The sequence below is a fragment of the Dermacentor variabilis genome, chromosome 6, assembly GCF_050947875.1.
Source record: "Dermacentor variabilis isolate Ectoservices chromosome 6, ASM5094787v1, whole genome shotgun sequence".
Lineage (NCBI taxonomy): Eukaryota > Metazoa > Arthropoda > Arachnida > Ixodida > Ixodidae > Dermacentor > Dermacentor variabilis.
In genome coordinates, this window is record NC_134573.1 from 75,428,649 (window position 1) to 75,453,029 (window position 24,381).

Genomic DNA, 24,381 nt, shown 5'->3' on the forward strand with positions numbered 1-24,381 from the left:
GCAAAGAAAGAAAAGAAGTAAATGCAGTTCGCTTCCACTCTGGGAAGAAGTATGACCCGCGAAGCGCTGTATGTGGGCCCCTTAATGGCGAACTGCGCCTCCGCCGCGGATCAGCCCGGCATTTCACCACCTTCGGGATCGGCCCACGTATAGGGAGTGCTTAACGCCTGCGTCATCTTCGCCGCGGGTCGGCCCGGCATTGCACTATCTTCGGGATCTTGTACTACAAGCGGGCACGATAGTGGGGAAAGTAGCCCATAAGAGGAAGCTTTAGCACGGGTGCTCCTATCTAAATACATGTGAAAGGAGAATTCGTTTTTCCGGGCAACCAATGCACCAAATTTGACGAGGTTTGTTGCATTCAAAAGGAAAGCTTAAGATATAGTAACTGCTGGTTTCGAATTTCTGATTTGGTTCATCATTTGTTTTTAAAGATTGGTACAAATCGGAAATTTTCAGGAAACGGGAATATCAAGTTTACAATTCAGTCTTTCGGCAATGAGAAATGATATCACAATTCGGTGCATTGTATCTAATTACATCAAAAGCGGACAAAATTGATATGTTACACATGAATCTAAACAAATTAGTAATATGGAAGTACAGCTTTTTCAAAACCATTGCACACAACGTAACCAATTTAGTTAGAATATAAGTTGACATATCGAATTTGTCCGGTTTGGATGATCTAATGGATGCCGTTTATACAACCACCATATCTGTTCTTGATGCAGAGCTATTAATTTGTAAACTCCGTACTTCTATATTTTCGCAGTTTCGAATTTTCGACAAATTTTTAAAACTAAATTCGAGCCCTAAAAAGAAATTCCGCTTCCAACGATCACTAGAATTTACCTTTCGCTCTCAAATGCAACAATTTGCATTTAAATAAGTCCAGGGGTTATCTTAGAAGAGGGTTTCTGCGTTTTACGTCTATTTGAATAGCCCGCGTTGGAGTTGGGCCCGAGATAAAACTTTCTCTTAACGGATTCGCTGTAAGTAGAATAAAAACATAAAAAAAGATCTAAGCGAAGGACACGCTTCAAGTTGTTAACTTAGTTTGTGTGGTTCCTTCTTTGTGTCTCGTCTTGAAGCGCTGTTCTTTCTGGGACTTTAGATTTGTTCTTTTTCTGCGTGAGTTAGGCTTTACAAGTGCGTTTACTTGGAAAACTTTTGTTCGCATGGCTCTTACAGAAGCATGTTTAATAAAAATTTATTCCCTCAGCTGTATAATCACGAGGACGGGCTCCAAACGGCTCATTTTCTTTAGCCACCTAAGATCAATTACTGAAAAATCAATTAACGTAGCTTTGTTAATTACGCACACAACTTCTCAACTTACTCCGCATCCAGAGGTGACCAATCTGAACACTGGAATGATAAAATGATGTCACACATACTTGTATTTGTTTAATAGTTTTGTTTGGTGCAGTTAAAAGCATCCGGCATATTGATGGTGCTGTATGCTTCATATAAAGCACGTGTGAAAGCTTGGACAGGTTTTCTTGGCGCAAATACACTTCATGAGCCTAAGCACTTGTGCCCCACCGTGCACTTCTGCCTTTAAAAACGATTCTCCTACATTATAAAGGAAGCACCTCATCGATACGGTACGTTACACAAGGTGTGCGAGAACATTGTACGCGTTCCCGATTAGATTTCTGAGCGTTGGTGGCATTATGCTCGGTTTCCTGGTGTCATTAGAAATAAAAACACCTGCCTGGGGGAAAGCATTGAATACATTTTCAGTACTTTACAACATATGGATCAGTGCGGACATGTGCGTCGGAACGAAAAGTATTGAAGTATTGGGATGAGGGTTTTGCTGCATCTATTTTGGCTCTCTAATGTTAAGATGTAAAGAAAAAAAATGCTGTGATTTTGTGACAATTAATGCTAACAAGAAATATGAGCTCCGAGACAGTACCCGTGGTGGAACTGGCCCTTCGACTACCGGGGTACATTGAACCACGAAATGCTGATTTGATAAATACCATTAATTGGAAAGTGTTTATATAGCTCTTGAATTTTTGCTATGTTGGCGCCGCTGTGTAGTCTTGTTGTCCTTTATATCACGAGCGCTATGTTTCAGCTAATATTCAAAGCAACAGTGCACTATATTTTTTGGACGGGGGAGGGGGTGAGCTTTCTTTAGCGTCTAAGCACTGTTCCAAAGTATCGGTTAGCTCAAGACGCACCTTCGTGTGTTTCCAATATCCAGTATGTTGTCACGGATTCAATAGCGAAAGAGCGTTATCTTATCAGAATGCACGCGTGAAGCGAATACTGGCGTATATTCTCCATCACATTCGAGGACCCGAGATTATGCTGCAATGCACGAGCATTCCAATCTGATGAACCGATGCCTTGATGCCTGCATCAGATCCATACTAAGCACTACTTTGCGCGCAGCCATCGTTGTGCTATGAGTGTTATTTTCTTGTCCAGTGCAAGCTCACGTTATAACAACTCATATTCGTGACTCACTCTTTTGGAACTGCTTTGTCCCTCACGTCACTACAACTTGACAGCATAGACGTGCTAAATCTTCATTGAGTGAATACCGGGAACGTTTTCACATATACTGCAACAATTTATTTTTCATAACTTACATTTTAATTTTGGAGGCTGTAAAAGACGGCAACCTTACATTACCAGGAGGTCTTAATAATACGGAAAATTTTTTTGCTTATTAGTCGGCTTTCACCTCAAGGTAAGGAATTTCAGCAAATATATCCTTGTGATAATTAAAAGCCTATCCGCTTGACAGCGTTTCGTCTGAGTTCCCCTTTTGCAATCTGATACCGACGTGAAGGTGGTTCGTATCGTGCCCCCTTGGCGTATGTCGAACCGTAGAAGAAAGGGTTATTCTGAAAGTTTAATTTCAGGAAGGCGTGTTACCCTCCTGCCCTTCATTCCTGTTCGGAAACACGCAAAGATGAAATTGCTGTGGGAGGAGCGTCGTTATTTCAAAGCCACGAGCTACCGTAACTCCCCTCGCCTATATCGCTGTCATGTAGCCTTAGATAAGATATGTATATCTGAAGTTGACGCATCACGAATCCGATTAGAGCTGCCCGCGACTAGCCCAGCTAGGTTTCTTTCATTTCGTAGACAACATGGTAGACAACATAGATTTCATGGTAGACAATATGGAGAACAGAGAAATCCCGCATATATTACTGCACAATAATTTTAAGTATCGGTCTTCTTTCACGCACATGGTTAACCGTGACAGGAGGCTACTTTGGGAACTAACTGCAAGTACCATATATGTCATACCCAAAGGTGTACCTGGCCCGGTGGCCAGTAAATGTGACATTATATTGCGAGCACCTTCGGCCTCAGCATGCTAATGGACGACGACTAAGAGACAGTTTGCATAATTTTTGTGTCGCGACTTTTGCCTCAAGATGTAAAACCAACATATTCATGTATACATCTTATTACTTAAGCGCATATCGATTTGCAGCTCCTGCGGTAGCCCATCAAGGCCAATACCAAAGTCGGTAGGGACATAGTTTGGGGCACCATAAGGAAATCGATAGGTCAAAATCAAAAGCCGTCCACGACGGCGTCTCTCGCAGTCCGTTGTTCGGACGTTAAGAATGTCCGAACATCGTCCGATGTTCTTAACCTCCGATGTTCTCTTAACGTAAGAACGTGTGTCGACTGAAGAAAGGCTGCCACGGAGTGCTTCTGACGGTTATTCTAACTTGTTTACTCCGTAGCATAAAAAAAATAAGGAACCGTATCAAAAGCCCAGGATTGATCATCGCTAGATGCGACTAAACGCTCTTAGGATAAGTAATTTCCAGGCGACGAGCGGCTACGCTTTATCAAGGACAGTATTAACGCCGGTGGGACAAGCATTGTGGCGAAGTAAAATGAGCAGGAATGGCTTTTAATTATTTTATTTTTGTGTTGTTAGAGTCACTACCGCGTCGCCGCGGGAAGTTTGAAAAGATTAAAGTCAGTACGCCACGTGGTGGCACTCACACGAACTAAGCCTTCGTGTCCAGAAAAGTTGGATACACCAGAGCCAAGGTGCCTGCGAAAATATTCTCAACTCCGACATTAGCCAAATGTCTAAAAGTCTTTCTGTATCATTTGTCATTCAGGTTGGCGAGGTTATGAAATCTTCAAAGCCATGACTGTGTATCACGTCAAGAAAACCGAAGGATAACTTGGGATCAGATAGTAAATTAATGTTTAAAACGCGAATGTAAAAAGCATTCAAGTTATTTATCATTGTATAGTCATACGTCGCTTCAAATAATCTACAATATTCACCGATTGAAACGGGTGGCGGACGATACACAATAATTGTAACAATATTTTTACTTATCAATCCTGCGCATTCGATGTTTGAAGTACTGGCAGTGCCTTTTGTTATATGCGCACATAGCCCACCTCCACGTTTTTGTGTTCGAGACAGGGATACGCTAAACATTAAGCTTCGGCCTCTTTACGAATTACCTAACACTTAATGTGCGAATCTTGTTCACTTTCGACTGTGTACACATCGTGTACATTGCATAGAAAGTTGTAGCATTCCGTGATCTAATAAATTTGCACAAGAAAGACTTCAAACTATGACATTTTCATTACGCCTGAAGAGCACGGTGTTTACTCTGACATGATGGATGAGTGCAAGTGTGGGTCCCATGTCACTAACCCTGTGCTTATTGCTTGCCATGTTCTCGCATATAGAAAACTAATCTAGGTCATGCATCACCATTACCACACATATATAGCATTCTGTGCTAAATATCCCCCTCAAACATTTCAAAATTTAGGCGGGATCCCTAAACGCAGAATTCAAATTAGCCTGCTCAAACCATCCGCATTGCTATGCAACTTTCCCTTATATCTAACGGAGAAGTTGTACTCTTGGAGAGCGAGGCTCCATCTGAGCAAGCGGCCATTTTTGTCTGACATTTGATTGAGCCACGTCAGAGGACAGTGGTCGGTCCAAAGCCACCTAGAAAAATAAATATAAGGCCACCGCATCACCTTCTCTCTCTGTCAATACATCACGAGAGCGGGATGGTAGCGGTGGATAGGGGAGCGCTGCGTTTTTGCAACGCGGCATGCGTTCTGAAAAACAAATTTTCTCCGTGACTGCAACGCTAGAGCGGCAACGCGTGGGGCTTTTTCTTGGTGGCTTTGGTGGGGCATGCTGCACCGTGAACGCGATTGCTTGTTTTCGTCATACACGGAAGCGCAACGATGCCTGGCTGTTGTTGCGCACCAAACTGCAAGTCCAATTATGACGGAGGACCAAGTGTCCGAGTGCACAAGTTCCCATCTGACCGAGCCACTCGTGAAGCATGGACGAGAGCTTTCCTTGGAAGGACTTCTCGCCAACGAAGTACATAGTGGTAAGCATTTCTTCTCTCTGTTATTATTCTGGGTTTCCAAACGAATAGATTTCGTCAGCATAGTGCGCAATGCATCCGCGCACGCGTGCACAATAGATGGATCTCTGCACCTGTCGACGCGCTTGTAAACTCAACATTTTCGTCGAGCTTCATATATGTAATGGCTTCTTTTATTTCAGCTCTGTGAAAAGCATTTTGCCATCGGATTACTTGAAGACATCTTACACGGACGTCAAGACAGGAAAAGTGGTCGAAGTTGCCATGAAAAACATTCGTCTGAAGAAAACTGACCTTCCGAGCTTGTTTCCCAATTGCCCTGCCTATTTATCACGTCGGCAAGCGCGCGTTCGAGAAGCGCCGGGTGCGAAAAGGGCGCGCTTGGAAGCCGCATCTTTGCAAACAGCAATAATGCTTTCTCAGCAAACCCAAGCAGAAGAGGACGCCAAAAATACGGTTGGTAGTTTTGCGGACTTGCTGAAGGCCCTGCCAAGCTCTCTGAGTTCGGACTTCTGGGCAGTTTTGAACAAGGGCTCCAAGGTTTTCTTTTTGGACTTGTCACTTGAATCTGCTCCTGCAGTTCGTACTTCGGTGATCGTGTCCACAGAGCTGCGCGTGGAAGTATTTTTTGGTGAAACGGGTGTGTGGAAGTGTGGTGATGTGCTAGTTCCTGAAAAGCTGTGCGACTTGAGAGATATGAAAAGTGAGTTACAAATCATCGAACATACACATAAGGATATCAGCACTGAGCGTTCTGAAAAGGCCCGTCATCTATTAACATTGGTTTCGACATTACTAGAGGCAGTAAGTGGAGAACATTTGGCATGCGATTTGCAAGAACGGCATCTGGAAGTGCTTGAATTCTTGAAGAGTCAAGCTGATCTTGTTTTGAATAATGCTGGCCCATATCCCCCCGATTTATTGGATTGTGCTAGCCTTTTGTTCACAATTTTACCTCATATATACAGGTTCCTGAGAAGTTCGATGAAGCTTAAGATGCCGCATCCTGATACAATCAGAAGACTGTGTTCATTGTACGATGTAGGCCCTGAAACGGAGCAGCAAGAATGTAGCTTACTTTCCTATGCAAAGCGTATTGTAAGCACGTATAAAGAGCATGAAAAGACTAACGTTAATGATTCATTAGGTTCACCTTCAATCATTTGTTTATTACAAGGCTGGCTTTGTTATTGGTGCTGCGGCAAATTCATCTATTGCAGCAAAAACTGCCCACGTATTTATGATACAGAGCCTGCTTTCTTCAAACAACGATGTTGTACACATACTTCCTGTGGCACAAATCGATGCTAAGACGCTGCACGACTTCCTTCGGAAGATTCTTCTTGATCTAGAGGTGTCTGGTTTTAGAGTAATAGCAGTGATTTCGGACAATAACTCCATAAACAGAAAAGCCATGTCCTACTTCGCTAAGACGGCAAGTGTCAGCATTGTTTACCGGCAGCCTGCTGACCCATCACGACCCATGTTTTTCGTGGTGGACCCAGTTCACGTACTAAAGTGTGTAAGAAATAACTGGCTGAATCAAAGAAACATTGGCAAATGCATGTACTTTCCTGAACCGAAGAGTGATGAGGCTGAACCAAAGATACAGCATCTTTCAAGGTATTATGCCAATTGCTCGAAGCTGAAAAGCATGAGCTCTTGAAGCTAGCGCCAACGCTCACTTTGAAGGCATTGAACCCCCCTCGAACATGGGACGGCACAACGTTAAACAGGCCTTACATATTTTTAACTCATCTACTGTTGCTGCTCTAAGTCTCGCAATGTTCCAGCATGCAAAGGAAACATCTCAATATGTCGACACCATTTTGACTTGGTGGAACATTGTTAACGTCAAGACGCCAAGAAAAGGACAGCTGTTGCGAGATTCAGTTGCAAGGTCCAATAGTTTCATCGTCATGTCCTGAACTAGAATTCTTAGAGAGAATGGTTCAATAGCCTGATCACTGGGGAAGCCTCAAACATGACAATGGCCGCCTGACACGTGAAACGCGCACAGATTTCAGCCAAACTACCCACGCCTTGCACGAACTTGCCATATACTGTCTCGAAGAGGTTTATTTCGAGTATGTTCTTTTGGACAACTTTCAAACTGATAGTTTGGAGGATCGCTTTGGAAAGTACCGGCAATTATCTGGTGCCAATTACCACGTGTCTCTAAGGCAGATATATGAATCTGAAAGCAAATTGCGTTTGCAGAAGGACCTGCCAGATTTGGACATGCTACTACCACCGAGCGCGAGCGCGTTGGAGACAAGTGTGTATTCAGGAAACGGCCAGTTTCACGTCACTGTGACCGACCCTGACATTGAGAAAAAAACATCAAGGCTACCGGCACTAACCTATGTTGCCGGCTATTGTGCCCATGCAGCTCTAAAAATGTTGTTATGCGCATCTTGCAGTGAAAGCCTTGTGCTGCAAGACGTCGATCTAGATCATCCTAAGAATGCATTAATCATGAAGATGACGAGGGGTGGCCTGAAGTTTCCACGAGCAGTTGTAGTTAATGCTGTACTTTTTACTGGAATTACATTGGACAAGCTCAGGACACCAGAATATGCCGTACGATTTTTCAGCCTTCCTAGGCAGGAAAATGCTCTTGTCAGCCTTGTGTTCGCTACCCTTCATGAGTTTGAGGGCGTAGATGTGTGTGATTTCGGTCACCCTGCACAGGAGGTAATGGGGCATGTTGTAAGTGCTGCAACGAATGCACTGCTGAACAACTTGTGCCGCACAGAAAATGACAAATTACGCAACGCCAAGAACGACCGAAAATTCCAGACCTTGAAGGCCTGAGATAGGTTTGCCATTATTTTTTATTCATGATGCTCTGTTTTGTTGAAGATCTACGTATGTTTGTGTTGACAGAACCCATGTAAAAAGAAACCTGTGGCGTAGCAAGGACTTATTTGCCTACATTATCAAAATATAAACCCGGCATTTTGGCCACTTCAGATGTTAACGTTTGAGTGTATTGTGCTACCTGTTTATAATTGGAACTCGCCATGCTACCGCAATCCACTAATTGGATGTTTTCCTACACGCAATCTACCCAGACAGTTATACGTCCCGAACATGTCCCTGGTGTAGCAACCACACAGCCACACTCGCGCACATAACACATGAATGCACTGACCGTCCGGGCGACGCAATTTCGCCACAAGTCACAACACACACACTCACTACGTGGTCTTGGGAGGCGAGACTCTCCGAACTGGACCTGGGAAGCCAACTGGCGACCCTCGACCAGGCCCGGCGAGCCGCGATCGCCAGTGGAGCCCTGTCAGAGGGAACCACCCAGGAATAAACCGCGCAACGGTTTCTGCAATAATAAAGTTTCTCCTCCTCCTCCTCCTTCAGGACTGAGAGCAGGCCTCTCGTTTTTGACTTACTTTTCACCATTATCTCAGCATTTTATGAAGACCAAAAAGGCCTGCAAACAAGGCCGCGGGAAATAAAAGAGCCACAAGAAATGGAACAACAAAGACGGAAGCTTATCCTATTTGACAATTAGTTGTGCGTGACCCTATAATGATGAAATTTTCACCAATAAAGTGAACCACGATGTTTGTGTGTCTAGCGAGGACTGTTTTGCGGAATGCAAAAGTGAGAATGATAATTGTATATGCGAGATTTAATATGTTTGTTTCTGAATGCAGCTCTTACCATTTGTGAATAAAGTATATTATGTGTCTTCAATATGAAGTTTTCCTCTTTCTTTCTTTCCGTCTAAGGTTAAAGTGACTAAGCAGCATGCAGTTTGCTTGTCTTAGCCCCGACCAAACATCACAAGGACAATAAGGCAGGTCATGTTGCGATACACGTAAAAAACAATGTCGCCAGCCAAGTAATCTAAGGAAGGTATGAAAGAATGTTGCTTTTTATGGTGGTGTTGACTGTGGTGAACCGGCGGCTCCCCCTTATTTTTTGCGTCAGCTATACGTGTCTTGCTCTGGAACCGAAGCATATGCATTTATAGGTTGCTGTCACTTTAAGGACAGCACTAATTTTCCGAAGCTATAGTATCTACGACGCGCAAAGAGACGCTCTGCAAGCGCAACGAACCTAGGCGCGGAGTCGCCGACGGCGTCGACTGTCCGGCCCATCCGACTGGCGTGACGTCACACCGGCGTGCGGAGGCCTTATATTTTTTTCTCGGTGGCTTTGGTCGGTCTCGAAGATGAACTTAGCTCCGTACAAGTAACACGACAACTTCTGGGCTGCCCGAACATTCCTTCTCCGAAGCGCTGTAGGATTACTCTATTACAGTTAGTTTACGGCTGGCATACAGGTTAGCATGTTCGTCGTTATCGTCGCCGACCTAAGTACCACGCCCATACTTCTGTCGCTTGCGTCAGACTGAACTATGATTTCGTTTGCGTAGTTTGGCGCGCGAAGTACAGGGCGAGAAACCAATATCGTTTTCAAATTTTGGAAAACGTTCTCTTTGTCCTTATCCCAGTGCACGCTATTCGGTGCTCCCTTTCGGAGGGCGTCCGTTAAAGGACTTGCCATTTGCGAGTAATTCCAAATGTACCGTTGGTAGTACCCCACAAGTCCCAAAAATGAACGAACTTCTGTTTTCGTGCGCGGCTGTAAAAATTCCCCAATCGTAGCTATTTTCAGCTCGGCCGGCTGTCTCGTGCCCTGGCCGACAACATGGCCCAGATGAGTAGCCTGCGAGCAGCCAAACCTACACTTTCCCGCCTTCATCGTTAAGCCCGCTTCCCTAAATCGTGAGAACACCTGTTTGAAGTGCAATACGTGCTGTTTATAGGTGTCCGGAAAAATGGCTACATCATCAAAATATGGCAAGGCGAACTCCTGCAAGTCCTTTAGGACAATATCCATTAACTTAGAGAAGCTAAACGGCGCGTTCTTGAGCCCGAAGCTGATGGCGACAGGGCGAAAAGTGCCTACAGGTGAGATAAATGCGGCATAGCTGCTGGCACCTTCTGAAAGGGGAACTTGCCATTATCCCCGCACGAGATCTATAGTTGAAATGTATTTAGCAATGCTAACTCTTTCAATTCGTTCCTCAATGTTGGGTATCGGGTACAGCTGATCCCTAGTGATGGCATTTAACTTCCTGTAATGAATACACGGACGAGGGTCTTTTGTTAGGGGATTTTACAAGTATTAGCGGTGACGTGTAGTCAGTCTCAGCGGGCTCAATAACTCCCAACTCTAGCATGCGCTGTATATCTGCCTTTATAATTTCTCTCTGTCGTGGAGACACCCTGTAAGCCTTTGATCTTATGGGTTCGGTTGATGTCAGCTCTATTGCATGCGTTATTAGTTCAGGTCTACCTGGCCGATCGCTGAATCTGTCGAGATATTCCCCTAACATCCGTTTTAGCTCTTCTAGTTGCTCGGGTCTGAGAGCGTGCGAGCTTACCGAATGTTTTGCTACTTCCTGTAGGCCGATTTCAGAGTTGGAGGTCCCCTTATACTGAGTAAACTTGGTACTAGTGTCATCCTGCTCTTTGATGGTACAGTTAACGGCTCCGCTCCGCTCTACGTACGGCTTTATTAAATTGCAAAAGTATATCCTCACCTCCTTCCTGCGACCGTGTATTTTACCGCGGCTGTCCATTGTCTGGCCTCTTCAAAGGCCCGTGAGAAGACACCGCAAAGCATCTGCTTGCAGGAATTACCCTTCCTTCAATCGAACCGTGAAGGCGTTGGCGATTCCGCTAACAATACTTGGTCCGCCGACCGCGTTTAGTCATAGCGGGGGTCGAGGTGAGGTTGATGCGGCACATCGTCGCCCCTGCAATACGAGTCGCCGCCGCAGGTAGCGAATGGTTCCTCGGACGCTCCTCGGAATCTCGCCACCTCTGCAGCTGCAGCTGGCTGGGAAAATTTTGTAGGTCGGTACCCTTGCAGGCCGTTCGAAACAACATAGAAGAGTAGTAAACAATGGCAGCGCTTGGAAATGTCTTTCTGCCATGGTCAGTCGGTATACCCAACAGTCGACAACCGTCAGTGATCGGTGGCGCTTAGGTTAAGCTTCGAACACGTGCATGGGCGAGCACCTGATGCCGCCGGAGCTCTAGCTGCGTTTGCATGAATGTGTCAGAAACACATGGCATCAGTTTTTCAAGCGTATCGCATCTCCAGTAAACAAGGCGATTCGCTAACAAGGTCCTCACCTGGACCTAAACAGGAGGCAAACACGAGACTGGCGCCGCCTCCAAAGAAGCACTTTCCCACATTTATACGGGCTGCACAATATGTACCCATACAAATACATCGACAAATGCCCGTGGCGCGAAGAGACACCGAGCTTAGGACACATAGCATTCGAGTGCACGTCACGCTCGGCGGCTGCCATCTCGCCGCTGCTAGACAACACTCACCATAACTGGTTGTGGGAGGCGTGACTCGCGGAAGATGAATTAGAAAGCCAACTGGCGACCCTTGACCAGGCTCGGAGAGCCGCTGTAACCAGTGGGCCCCTGGAAGAGTGGCTCCACCCACCATAACCGAACAATCTCTGCTGCAATAAACTTTGTTCTCTCTAGCTAACAAGGCATATCGAATCGAAGTGCCAGACAGGGTATACATAGTCTGAGATGGAGAACGCGCATTCCAGCGGCACGTAAACAGAAGCGCATCGCGTCAGGAATTACGGGTAAGCATGCGCTGCGGGATGAACCACCAGCCAACCAACCGGCTGCCGCCGCTGCCGTACTGCGGGCATCAAAACAAGAATTTCGAAGCAGCTCGCACGCAGTTTCTTTTCACTCGTGAGGGCACTACGCGCGTTGAAACGATCTCTTCTTTTAAATCATAACTGTAACTCACGAGATCTGCGGCACCTACGTATAAAAAATCCACTTTGTAGAAATAGAAGCCGAGACGGCAGCGCGGGGCCACGACTGGTCATTATAACAGTTGCGGACACGTTAGGAAATTTTAATGTCCTGCTACAATACAGTACGCTTCCGCGAAATAAATGTCGCGTAAGTTTGTCCACGCGGACAAATGAAGGCGAACCCGCAGGAATGTAGCCGACGCACTGCAGGTAATTTCGGTGCACTTCAAAATGCGACTGCCAGGGCAGGCTTATCGGAACTGCTAACTCTCAGATACGACACCAGGTGGCATTAGTTTGCTGGACAGGATAAAACCCCATGATAAATTGAAGGTAGCGACGCTCTCCTCCTCAAGGCGCCTTTCTCCTCGATTCTCCTCGCCCGCCGGCTGCGCACGGCACGCTTTTTCTCCTGAACTCCCGCGGACGCGCCGCAGCATTCTTGGAGGCGTGTTATTTTAGGCCAGTTGCGCGTCCCTCTGGTGTCGAAAATTTTGAGCAACGCTCATAACAGCATCGATAATGCTGAAGGCAACGTTTATGAAGAGGTTGTCTTTTTTCTTAAAGCCATATTGACATGAAAAGAGCTTTGAAGAGAGTTCTATACCCCAGAGAATATTTCTGCCACATGATGACATGCTTTACTTTGTGCGTCTGATGAAGTACTGCTTTGGCATATCCCTATGTGTGGGGCTTATTAAGCGTCAGATCTCTGTGTCAAGGTTGTGTTGTGAGCTACAGAAAATATCACGTGACCGAAGAAAGGCCGGAAGCAAACCAAAGCATGTGCAGCTGTGTATAAGAGATGATTACTGATTATCGAAGTTAAATGATTGATTAGTCATCGGACTAAGATGAATTAGATTAATTAAGGTGTATTAAGAATTACGGCGGATTAAAGTTGATAAAAGTTGATTAGATTGAATGAAGGTGGATTAAAGAGGGTTAGGGATGAATATGGTGGATTCAAGTGAATGAAGATGGATTAGGGTGGATTAAGTTGCATTAAGGGGGATTAGGGTGGATTAAGGTCTATGAAGGCGGATTAGGGTGGATGAAGGTTGATAACGGTGCATTAATAAGGAGGATTGTGGTGGGCTAGGGTGTATTAAGGGGGATTAGGGTGGATTAAGGTCTATGAAGGCGGATTAGGGTAGATGAAGGTTGATAACGGTGCATTAAGGAGGAGGATTGTGGTGGGCTAGGGTGTATTAAAGTGAATGAAGGAGGATTAGGGTGCATTAAAGAGGATTAAGGTGCACTAAGGAGGAATAGGTGGATTAAAGTAGATGGAGGTGGATTAGAGCGAATGAAGAGATTAGGGTCGATTAAGGAGAATTAAGGTGCATTGAGAAGGAATAGGACGGATTAAGGTCGATGTAGATGGATTATGATGAATTAAGATGGATTAAGGTGCATTAGGGGGCATTCAGGTCGATTAAGATGTACGATAAATTAGTATATGGTTTATTGTAGTAGACTTTACTACCTTAATCCTCCTTAATCCACTATAATCCCCCGTAATCCTTGTTGATACACGCTAATGTACTGTAATCCACGGAAATTTTTCTTAATACTACTTCATCAACCCTAATTCACTTTAATCCACCCTAATGCTCCTTCATCCACCTTAAGCGTATTTTATACACCTTAATCCTCATTCACGCACCTCAATCCACTTTAATCCTGCTTCATACACCCTAATACACTCTAATCCACTTCCATCAACCATAATCCGTCCTAATCGGGTTTAATCCTCTTTTATGAACCCTAATTGACCTTAATTTACCCTAATCGACATTAATCCGCCTTTATCCACCTTAATACTCCCTAATCCTTGTTCATGAACTCTAATCCATCATAATCTATCTTAACGCTCTTTCATCAACCACAATCCCCCTTAACTCACCCTAATCCGTCTTAATACACTCTAATCCTCCCTAATCGACTTTAATTTAATCACTAATGAGTAATTACTTAACTTGGCTATTCATGCTCTTATATAGGGGTGGACATGGTTTGGGTCGCCTCTGGCATTCCTTGGGTCACGTGATGTTTTCTGTTCACAACGCGACTTTGAAACATAGAGATCCAAAGACTTTCGCCTTAAAACTTACAAAAAAGAAAACGCAATGTGGACTAGCTAGCGCTCGTCACCTGCAATACCACGGGTTTATTTGCGACTAATTTTTTCAGGGCTTGCACTCTTGTATCTGACTGCCGCACAGATCGAAGTAAGCAAGAAATGATAGCTCCTCTACAGGCCGCTATTTCAATTTTCAGTAAAACAGGCAACAGATCCTAACAATCGCGCAAAGTGCGATCGAGATGCTGTATCTTCGCACATAATTGTTCACAGCGGAAAGCAGAATCTATAGTGCGGCGTTTCCGACTGAATAACAACAGTTGGCGACGTGCGAGGGGATGGAGCAGCCGCGGAATATTAAGCATACTGAGGACAACTGCATTTTTAAAGCGCTTTACTGGCCGCGAATATCCGATCTCGCTGTGGTGGTGCTCCGAGGAGGCACATGACGTCACCACGCGCGCCTCGCCGCGGATATTTCTCTCTGGCTCTCTAGTCACTACTGCGCATGCGCCACTAGTAGCACCGAGCCACAGGTGTTCCGCCGTTTGGTATGACGTCATACCGCATTCCTCGTCGTTGCGCTCGTTTCGCCAGCTGCGTCGCATGCCTGCTAACTTGTCGGACGATTGAAAAGGAGAGCTCGCGTGCGCCGCAACCACAGCTGAGGCGGCAGTATGGACGGCGACAATTCTGATAAGCAGGAGGAGGCCTGGAATCGACATCGGAACGAGATGAAAGGAAACGAATCGCCCAGGAAACACACGAACAGCGCGCCGAACGACTGGCTAAACGCCGCAACATAGCTAGACAACCAGACTAACCTGGACTTGCAATCAAGATTAACCAAGGCTAACCATGCTATACCTTAGCTTTCGCTATGTATATCCTGGCATAGCCGAGCTAAGCCACTGCCAATTTTTATGCAACGCACAAATTGCCACAACAAAAACGTTGGTGAGCAGGCCCGAAGAATGAAAAAGAAATGCAGCATTTCGGGATGCTTTGCTAGGAGCAATGGGCGTCTTACGGTGGAGTTTGAGGCATAGAAGAGTTGACTGTTGGGCTAGTTGGTCGTCCATATTTGAAGTAGAAGCTTAGCGCAAATAAAACCACGGACACAAGGAAGACAGACAAGGACAAGCGCTTTTTTTTCACACACACACACACGCACACGCACACGCACACACACACACACGCACACACACACACACACACACACACACACACACACACACACATATATATATATATATATATATATATATATATATATATATATATATATATATATAAACGAGAAGAAAGGTGGTTAACCGAGGGGCTCGATTTTTATTAGTCATATCATGAGAAGCCAACAAACACTGACACCAAGTACAACATAGGGGAAATTAGTTGCGCTTAATAAATGGAATGAAGCAACACACTCCCCGGGTTCACTAGTACACATAAATACCCAAGAAAGTGGATGGGGACACAGCGCCGCGGTAGCTCAATTGGTAGAGCATCGCACGCGAAATGCGAAGGTTGTGGGTTCGGTTCCCACCTGCGGCAAGTTGTTTTTTCATCCACTTTAATTTCCATTAATTTATCGTTGCTTCATTCCATTTATTAAGCACAACTAAGTTCCCCTATGTTGTACTTGGTGTCAGTGTTTGTTGGCTTCTCATGATATGACGATATATATATATATCTCCTCTTGTCACGCATGCGCCTACCAAGCAGAAGAGAAGCCGGTACATGCACATCAAAGGCGGTTGCGCAAGAAGTTAAATTCGGCATCCAGTAATGTGATGGAAGGCTCACTCACACATCTCTATTCTTCTTGATAAAGAAGGCCTCAAGAGCGAGCCTGGAAGACGCGTTGCCGCTCCTGCCAAGAATAGTTGTCGCAGAAAATCGAGCGTCGCAACCACACGCGGTAACATGAGCCACCAAATGTGCGCCCTTATCCTCTTTTTTCTTTAGTTTTTTGCGCATGTTCCCTTAAACGGTCATTCACACAACGCTCAGTTTGACCAATGTAGAGCTGCCCACAAGGGTGCAAGGGCATTGCATAAACAACCCCTCTGGAGCACTCAAGAAAGGGCTTCTCATGCCTCGTGGGGCAGCCCCGCCTGCTCTTACAGCAAACTCGAGAACACAGCTTCGAAAGCTCGTTGGGCGCAGAGAAAACCAGAGGAATGCCATGACGGTTAGCAACCTTTTTAAGGTTTTGTGACACCTTGTGTACGTAGGGAATAACCTCTGGTCTTACCTTCGGTCGTTCGACCTCCGTGCTCGCCCTTCGTGCTCCAAGCTTTACTTTTTGCAGAAGAGACTCTACTATAGCATTGACGACCGTCAAAGGGAAACCAGCTGCCAAAAGGCGTCCAACTTGGTTCGTAAAACTAGACCTCATTTGGTGTACGCACGATTTCCGCAAAGCCGATTCCAAGCAAAGATTACCAACTGCTCGCTTCACCACTTTAGAGTGTGCGGAGTCGTACGGCAGCAATTGCTTCATGGCTCGCGGTTGATAGGACCAGCAGACGTCGGCAACTTCAAAATACAGTTTTAAATCTAAGAACTGCAGGCCTGCGTCGTCAGGAAGTTCATGGGTAAAAACAAGCCCTTGGCCTTGGTTGTTAAAAGCTTCTAAAATAAAAGCAGGGGATGTAAAGTCACCCTTATTGTTTAAAAGCACTAAAAAATCATCTACATACCTAAAAACGTTTAAAATCGGCCCCCCATTAAAATCCTGTAAAGACCTATCAACAAAAGACAAAAAAATGTCGCGCAGAATAGGAGCAACAGAAGACCCAATACACACTCCCCGGCGTTGCAGATATGGCTGCTCGTTGTACATAATAAAAGTCACACTTAAATAAAACTCGAGCAGTGTTAAAAAGCTGCCCACTGAAAGGCCCGCTGAGTTCTGGATGTCGACCACGTCGTTGTATTCTATACACTCCCTTAAGAAAACGAGAAGCTTGTCCTGAGGAATTGAGTAGAATAGATCTTCTACGTCAGCGAAAAAACCATACTTAATGCCGTCATTACACTTAACAAATTGCGCGACCTCCGAAGAACTTTTAACACGGAAAGGGTCATCCACTTGTAGCGTCTTAAGCTTATTCAAAAGAAAAAGGCTCACGCAATGCTGTCACGCCCCGTGCTCGCTAACGATAGTTCTGAAAGGAATATCGGGCTTGTGCGTTTTCGCTGTAAAGAACACAGTCAAACAGCTTTCTTTGCTATCTTCAGCTTTCTTGAGGCATAGTAGCGGCGCCTGGTGGCAGCGCGCGAAATATCTGGGTAGTACCAGCTTGGGTAGTATTGAGCCCTGGCTGTGGCGAAGCACGTTTCTAGCCCGAGCTTTGCGTCGATTCGCACTTTTTTCTGCCCTATTGCGAGTGCGAAAACGCTTGTCACTTCTCACAAACCACGCTGACCACGCTGCGAGCTAGCAGCAGCCTATAGTTTAACGAAAACGGACTCTCCGTGAGACGTAATGCTGGAAGCAGGAGTCGGCGACGCCGATCCGGAGAGACCTAGCTCAGCCTCGAAAAAGCGTCACCGTCGTTACTTCAGCGTCGTGGGCTGCCATGAACAAGAAGGCCTGAATCCCAACAACAGATTCTACCGTTTTCCTTCAAGGCCTCACGAAGCGGCCGGAGCGTCGGGCGCGCTGGATAGCTGCACTTCGTCGCGCTGGGTAAGCGAAACTTGGCGCCATGACTGCTTCGCCTGTCTTGAAGCTTGCTTGAGTTTCTGCGTTACAAAATTCCGTCTTCTGCACCTACAATCCCGAAGGCAGACCGACATTGCAGCAGGCATAGCTGGTGATTCGCGATTCGAGACCTGGCCACAGCGACAATTAAAAATTCGACTGGTGCGAAGTGGTGAAATGACCAGCAGGTGTGTGCGAATGAGCACAAATGGTCGGGTTGATTCGGTGGCAATTCACTACCCCACTACAGCAGCACAGGTTAGAGAGTTAACTGTGCTCATCCTTGACCTCAAGCCAGTACGTTGAGGCAGCGCAGCAAGGTTGTATTGATTGCAGCACGTCGATGTTCGGGCGCTGTCATTAAAAGCTGCATCAAGCGAGCAGCGCACGAGCTCGCGCTGCAGCGCGGTTTGCACGTACATTGCTGCGAGCTCATATGCATTGCATCACTTATTTATCAGTTGCTAAAGGGACAGATGGCCGCTACTACAGTGCAGGCATAACTGCTTGTCTGGCGGCATGCAGTCAACAAAGATTGCAGGAGGCCCGCCGTTTCGCGGCATGCCAAAAGAACGGTGCCGTCGCGGCGCGTACCGTCGTTCGCTCGAGCAGTTCCGTACACATGACGTCTGCTTATCGCTGCTGTGAATTCATTTATAGAAAGTATTTCCTCGCCTTTGTGCGCCTGAATCTAGCAGCGTGCAAACTTTACCTGATGTTCAACTTCGTACGCGACTCGCTTCACTTGCGATTGACACCGTGCTAAAACTTCGCCGCTTATTTCTTGAACGGAGTACACGTATTCGGCGTTGCATAATTTATTGCCTTTACGCAGCGTGCAAACCCTTAAGAAAATCTTCGGCGCCCGATATTCGCTGCAAGCTGTGGTACAACAAAACCGAAAGTGGCGGGTCCATATTGTAAACGTGCTTTCCGAAGCAGACGACCGAGCTTGGTACTAACCAGTTCAGGACAGACAGCGCTTTTTAGCACCATTTCTGCAGCGCCCCCTGGGCAATGCAAGAGCCCCATAGAAAGACGCCTCACCTCGCAAAAAACGCTGTTCTTTGTCGGAACAAAGTTCTTTCGGCCAATGTTATGTAGCCACTGCTTCCTGCGCAAGCCGCCAGGCTTTCCTTGTTGTATCATAAAAATGACATAACTATCTTCAGGCTTTTTGCTGCAGTTATATGCGCAACAGTACGGCGTAGCACTAGCACATAGAGCAGGAAACAGCGTACAACGATCGCTACGCCGAGCTCAAGCGCCTAGCCAGCCGAGCTGAGGAGAAAATGGCGCGAACTAGAAAGAAAAACACAAGCAAAACGCAAGATCCGCGTGTTCCGAGGGGCAACGGCAGGGAGACCAATCGTCGTGCAGAAAAACGGGGGCAAAACGGGTTGCCCTGGGGGGACGCGCAAGGGGCGAGGAGGAGGCGAGGAGGTAGCGCGGCGGCGGCAGAGTTCCGTTCGAAGAGTGGCGGTACTTTGACATTATCAAGGAATTTTAGGACAGGATGATGCACGTTCGTGCAACCACTGGCGCGTGACTATATGGTATACGATAAATTATTGCGAAGCGCTTCTACTGCATCCATGTAAACGCGGCTGCTCACGATGCGCTCCCGCCTTCTAGGCACTGACCGTCGCGTCGGATATGTCCACGACGCCTGGAAGCCTGGGGGGGGGGGGGGAGGCGCTGTTCACGCCGGGCGGCATCAGTGCCCACGCGCTCTTGTTATCGCAGTGATTGCTTCGAGCGAAACTACAATGCACGGAACGCTATGCGTTGGCGGACTTGTATTTGCGAACGCCCAGCAAGTCTGCCACTGGTCCTTAGAATGCTGGTTTCACTTTTTTGCTATAACCAACTCCTCTAAAGAGGCTTGAAACAGTTTTTGTTTGCCACTTCTTGCTCGCCCACCAGCGATTCTTTTATGTAATTTTCATCAGTAGTAGTGCCTTAGCCTATGTTGAAGTCAACTGGAGCAGTAGGGAGGCATGATGCTTTCATGAACTCCTGTTTATGCAACATGTAAATCTACTCCATAATTAATGGAGAGATGGACAGCGGACCTAGGCAACAACTGCCTCTAGCTTTGCAGATGTTTAAGCAATCTATTTCAAAACGACTGTTTGTAATACATGTATCCTAATAGCATAGTAAACTGCGCAAAACACAGAATAGCTTTTTAAATATAATTTCTGAATTCCTTTTTATTCCTCGAAGGAACGTATCTGAAAATTTTTATGTAGGCGAAGAGCTCCAAGGTTTTCTAGTTTTATATGCACTAGGCTTTGTTCTGAAATAAAAGAATAATTATAGCTTTCACCATTGTATAGTAAAAAAAAGTTTAGATGCCAAAGACTCAAAGTTTAAGCCATTTTCTTACACACTGCTGTTAATAAAAACAAAGTTCTGGTGACAAAATCATTCATTAGGTGCAGTAGCCGTCACAAGCGTTCAGAAATAACAAAAAAATCTATTTGGAAAGTACAGCAGCTGCAGAGAAAACGTCGCGTTTGTCAGCAAAAGTGGAGTCTTCAGAAAACGTGATTTAAAGCTTAAATTTTCGACAAGTTTGCCTAAAACGGTCGAGGTGCGTAGTTTTCTCGATCATTTTCTTTGGATTGCCTTATACTACCCTTTCTTTCGCTCACCTTTTCCCCTTTCTTGCTCTTGGTAGAGGTCTTACAGTCTGCTAATCTTATACAAGCGCAGTGCGTCCTGCTCAACACAGCATCGCGAGACCCACCCGTGGCTAAAGGCCGAAAAAAGTCTTTTGGTGTGGTTAACATAACTGTCTCAATTGAGTCCGTCATCAACGGCGATATTGAATGCACCATCAAACGTAGTTTTCGGGCCCCTGCACCAAATAAAGTGTTGATGCGGAAACTATCGAGATTGTTATGATACCTTGGAGGGTGCATACAGAGCTATCGAAAATGCTAAATAAAAATAAAAAGCAACAAACAGTAAAGCAAACGCCACGGCGTGTCGCCAAAATGCATGTTTGGCGCCATTTTTAAAAATTTTCATCTGGGTATCTTAGGATGCCACTTGGTGGCAAACGTTTGCCATGCATGCTGGCTTATCTTGGCCTTATATATAAAAATGATATCTTCAGGCAGTTTAATTGCTGTCCATCGCCCCTTAAGGCGCACTTCCCAAATCTGCGGAAGCAACTCGTTTTTAGCAGTCATGTGGAGTGGTGGCCAAGAAAAAGCAGCGGACACCAAGCTGTCGGCGAATGGATCCCCCCCCCCCCCCCCCCCCGTATGCCTTCGATTCAGTCGCTCCTTATGGCTCCACACGAACATCTTGCGCTGCCTTGTTTTGAAGTGGCCTTCGACGTGCCGCGTTGTAGAAGTAACGTAGAACAAATCATTGATCTCTTCTCCTATAGAGCACATCATCAAGAACAATTTTCAAGAGCGACACATTGCTGACAGCACATTAAGGGCTTACTTAACTTCTCTTTAATTAGGATGACTGATTAAAAGATGCGAAACGCACCTTTCTACCGTGTTGCCTTTCGTGCAATGTCTCGTCGAGTGTCATGTATTGCGTAAATTTGACACATTTGTCGACAATCCGTCGTAATTGCTGTCGAAAGGGGGCTAATGTGCAATACAAACATGTTGAAATACATTTGCATAGAGGAAGACCCTGTCGAGAAGCGACGAGCAAACGCCTCTCATCTTTTCCACGCAGAATTCACACCTCCCTTGCCGGATGCAGATACCGGGCTTCCTGACTTCGGAAAAACATTTGATTACACGGGCAGCATAGACCCGGCCCTACTCTCCGGCCTAATGTCTGTGCACGGCGTAGATGGACTTGTGAGAGCCGTTGCCATCACGGGGAACACAAGCGGAAATCAAGAGGTTAAGACTATGTTGGAGGTGAGCGCCAAGAACACGGTGTCCTTCTAGGTACTACGACAGCTAAAGTGGTAGCCACCGACAAGTATGGCTGAGAAAGAAAGCAAAGCAAGAATAAAAAAAAATGGCAGTGACTTCGCTAGGATATACGTAGCGTAAAGGTACGGTTATGTTCGCTTAATTTTCCAGTCTTTTGCGCCGACTAGCAGCGGCTCGACTCTCCGTAACCTCCATGCCGAACGCGCTGCATCAACCGTCTCTCCTGCGCATTTATACGCCTCGTGCACCGCCTATAGAGGCGCCACTGAAAGCCACCTAGCGGACGCTTCCAACAGTACACGCGGGAGCAGTAGCAGACGACAACCCTTTGCAGCAAGGATGGCTGAAGTTCGCGGCTGCGATTTCTCCTTTGTTCGGGTGCCAGGCTGCTGCTTCTGCTGTGACAGCTGTAGGGAAGATGCTGACCTCTGTGCGAGCGGGTAGGAACACGATGTTACCGGTGTTTGGGACAACATGGCCCACATACGTGCAAGGTGTGTCCCGCGGACAAATGCCATGAACCCCATTTACATGACGTGGAGCTCATGTTCACTAGCCGATAAATTTTGTTGAGTGATGAAATCTCTCGATGGTTTTTTTTATTCTACCCTTGCCGCAATGCTGCTTATGTACCTGAATAATAAGCACCCGTCGTTAGTGCAGACTTAAATCAAACAAATCCGCACGGAGCAATCTCTGCATATGCCGTTGTGATTTTTCTGCCGATGAATACATGTGACATCACCGAATAAGTGCAGTCGAAGTCTCCTCAAGAAGAGTAATTGCCAATTTATTGATGGAAACGCGTACACTAGCCAACGAAGTCACCAAACACACGGGTTAATAAAAGCGCTTGTTAGTGCTGTACCGCCAATGCAATTCTGCTGCATACGCCGATGAACTACCGTTCCCGCTGCAGTTAGTGCAATTTTAAATTCCCCAAGGCAGCTGCTTCGAAAAGTACAAAGCTAAAGACTGACTAACTTTTCAGTACTTTTTTTATATTACTAGAGGGAGGTGCCACATGATATATTTAAAGGCAGAGCAGCGCCAGTCAAAGTAGATGAGCGCTGGCGGCAAGGCCCGGTTTAGTCGTCTGCAGCGTAAGTATAAGAAAGAATTCCGTTGAGTACAAAACTCACATGCAAGAAGGGACTACGTTGTGAAACAAACAAATCACTCGGCGTGTTAAGTTTGCTCAGGCAGCATCGAGGTGTGATGACTTCCCAAACGGGACGCGAACTTTCCAGCGAGAAATGGAACAAAAATACCATATGCAGGAGCTATTAGCAATTCTCGCCCTGAACTACCTATTTTCTAAACACATTTCCAAAAACGCAAACAATATCAAGATGCCTTCGGGCGAAGAGAATAAAGCTGTTCAAGAAGCACTTCCTTGGTATCATTTCGATAAGACACAGCGTGATTTATAACCTTTACAAACAAGGCTGGGTGAAAATTTCGCAGCTCAAAAGAATCGACAAGAGTTATGCATGGAGCAACTAGCAACAGTTAAACAAGTGCAAAGCCACGCATAAAATAGATGTAAAAACATGCAGTGCGCGACAGCTGGTGCGAGGATTTACTGCGCCACATGAAACCAACCATTTCAGTTCTTGCAAACTTCAGTAGCTTTAACATACAACGCAATGCGCTCGTGCAGTCGTGCTGCCTATCTAGCGCAACGCGATAAAGAAGCGGAAAACAATATAAGCGCCAAACAGCATTCCGAACTTTAGTGAAATGCCTTTAAACCTCATGGTGCAGTGCAGACGAATTTCGTTGCTCACGTGTCTAACTATGATAGAGGGGAAAAAAACACCGACGAGACAAAGGAAAGGATGAGAACAACAAATTTCCCTTCGAAGCGACGAGCCATTTTTGCTAGCGTTGCTCCCGCTGATGAAGCTTTGTCGGGAATGATTTAACCGTATCCCCTGCCCGTTTTCACCGGTATTTGAGCCCCCCACCCTGCAACAATTCTTCTTCGACATTCCCTGAAGCTTTGGCCACCCACACGTGCGAATGCTATTGCCTATCTTGCTCTGAAAACGTGAATAAGACAGAGAAGCACGATCAACGACACAACAAACTACGGCGCGCGCCAGGCTCCTCTCCCGCGTGTTCTGCGCAAGGCCGCCACGAGTGGCGCGCCCGTCGGCGTGCACGGTGCCTATACGCACGGTGGGACCTCCTCGCGCATGCGCAGTGCCGCGGGGCGCCGCAATCGCAGAGGCGCGTTGTCTGACGTTATCGGCGCGCGGGCGAGCGTCGTTAAACGCCTGGCGTCGGAGCGCGTTGGCTTGGTTGGCCGCGTCTGGTTACGTTGGCGGCGCCAGTGCATAGAACCATGGGTCGAACTATACGCGCTGTTGTTCTCGCCAACGTGACGTAACGTGTGCGCGCGTTCACGCTACGTCAGGCTATATTTAGGCCTT

General features: G+C 46.3%; 1 protein-coding gene across 2 annotated transcripts in view; it reads left to right on the forward strand.

The window, feature by feature from the left end:
• LOC142584878 (membrane metallo-endopeptidase-like 1) overlaps positions 1 to 24,381 on the forward strand; it is a 301,228-nt gene that overhangs the window by 26,937 nt on the left and 249,910 nt on the right. For both annotated transcript variants that reach the window (XM_075695197.1, XM_075695198.1), the window contains exon 3: positions 21,735 to 21,925. In XM_075695197.1, coding sequence (XP_075551312.1) covers positions 21,735 to 21,925 — 191 coding nt within the window. The remainder of the gene's footprint in view (positions 1 to 21,734; positions 21,926 to 24,381) is intronic.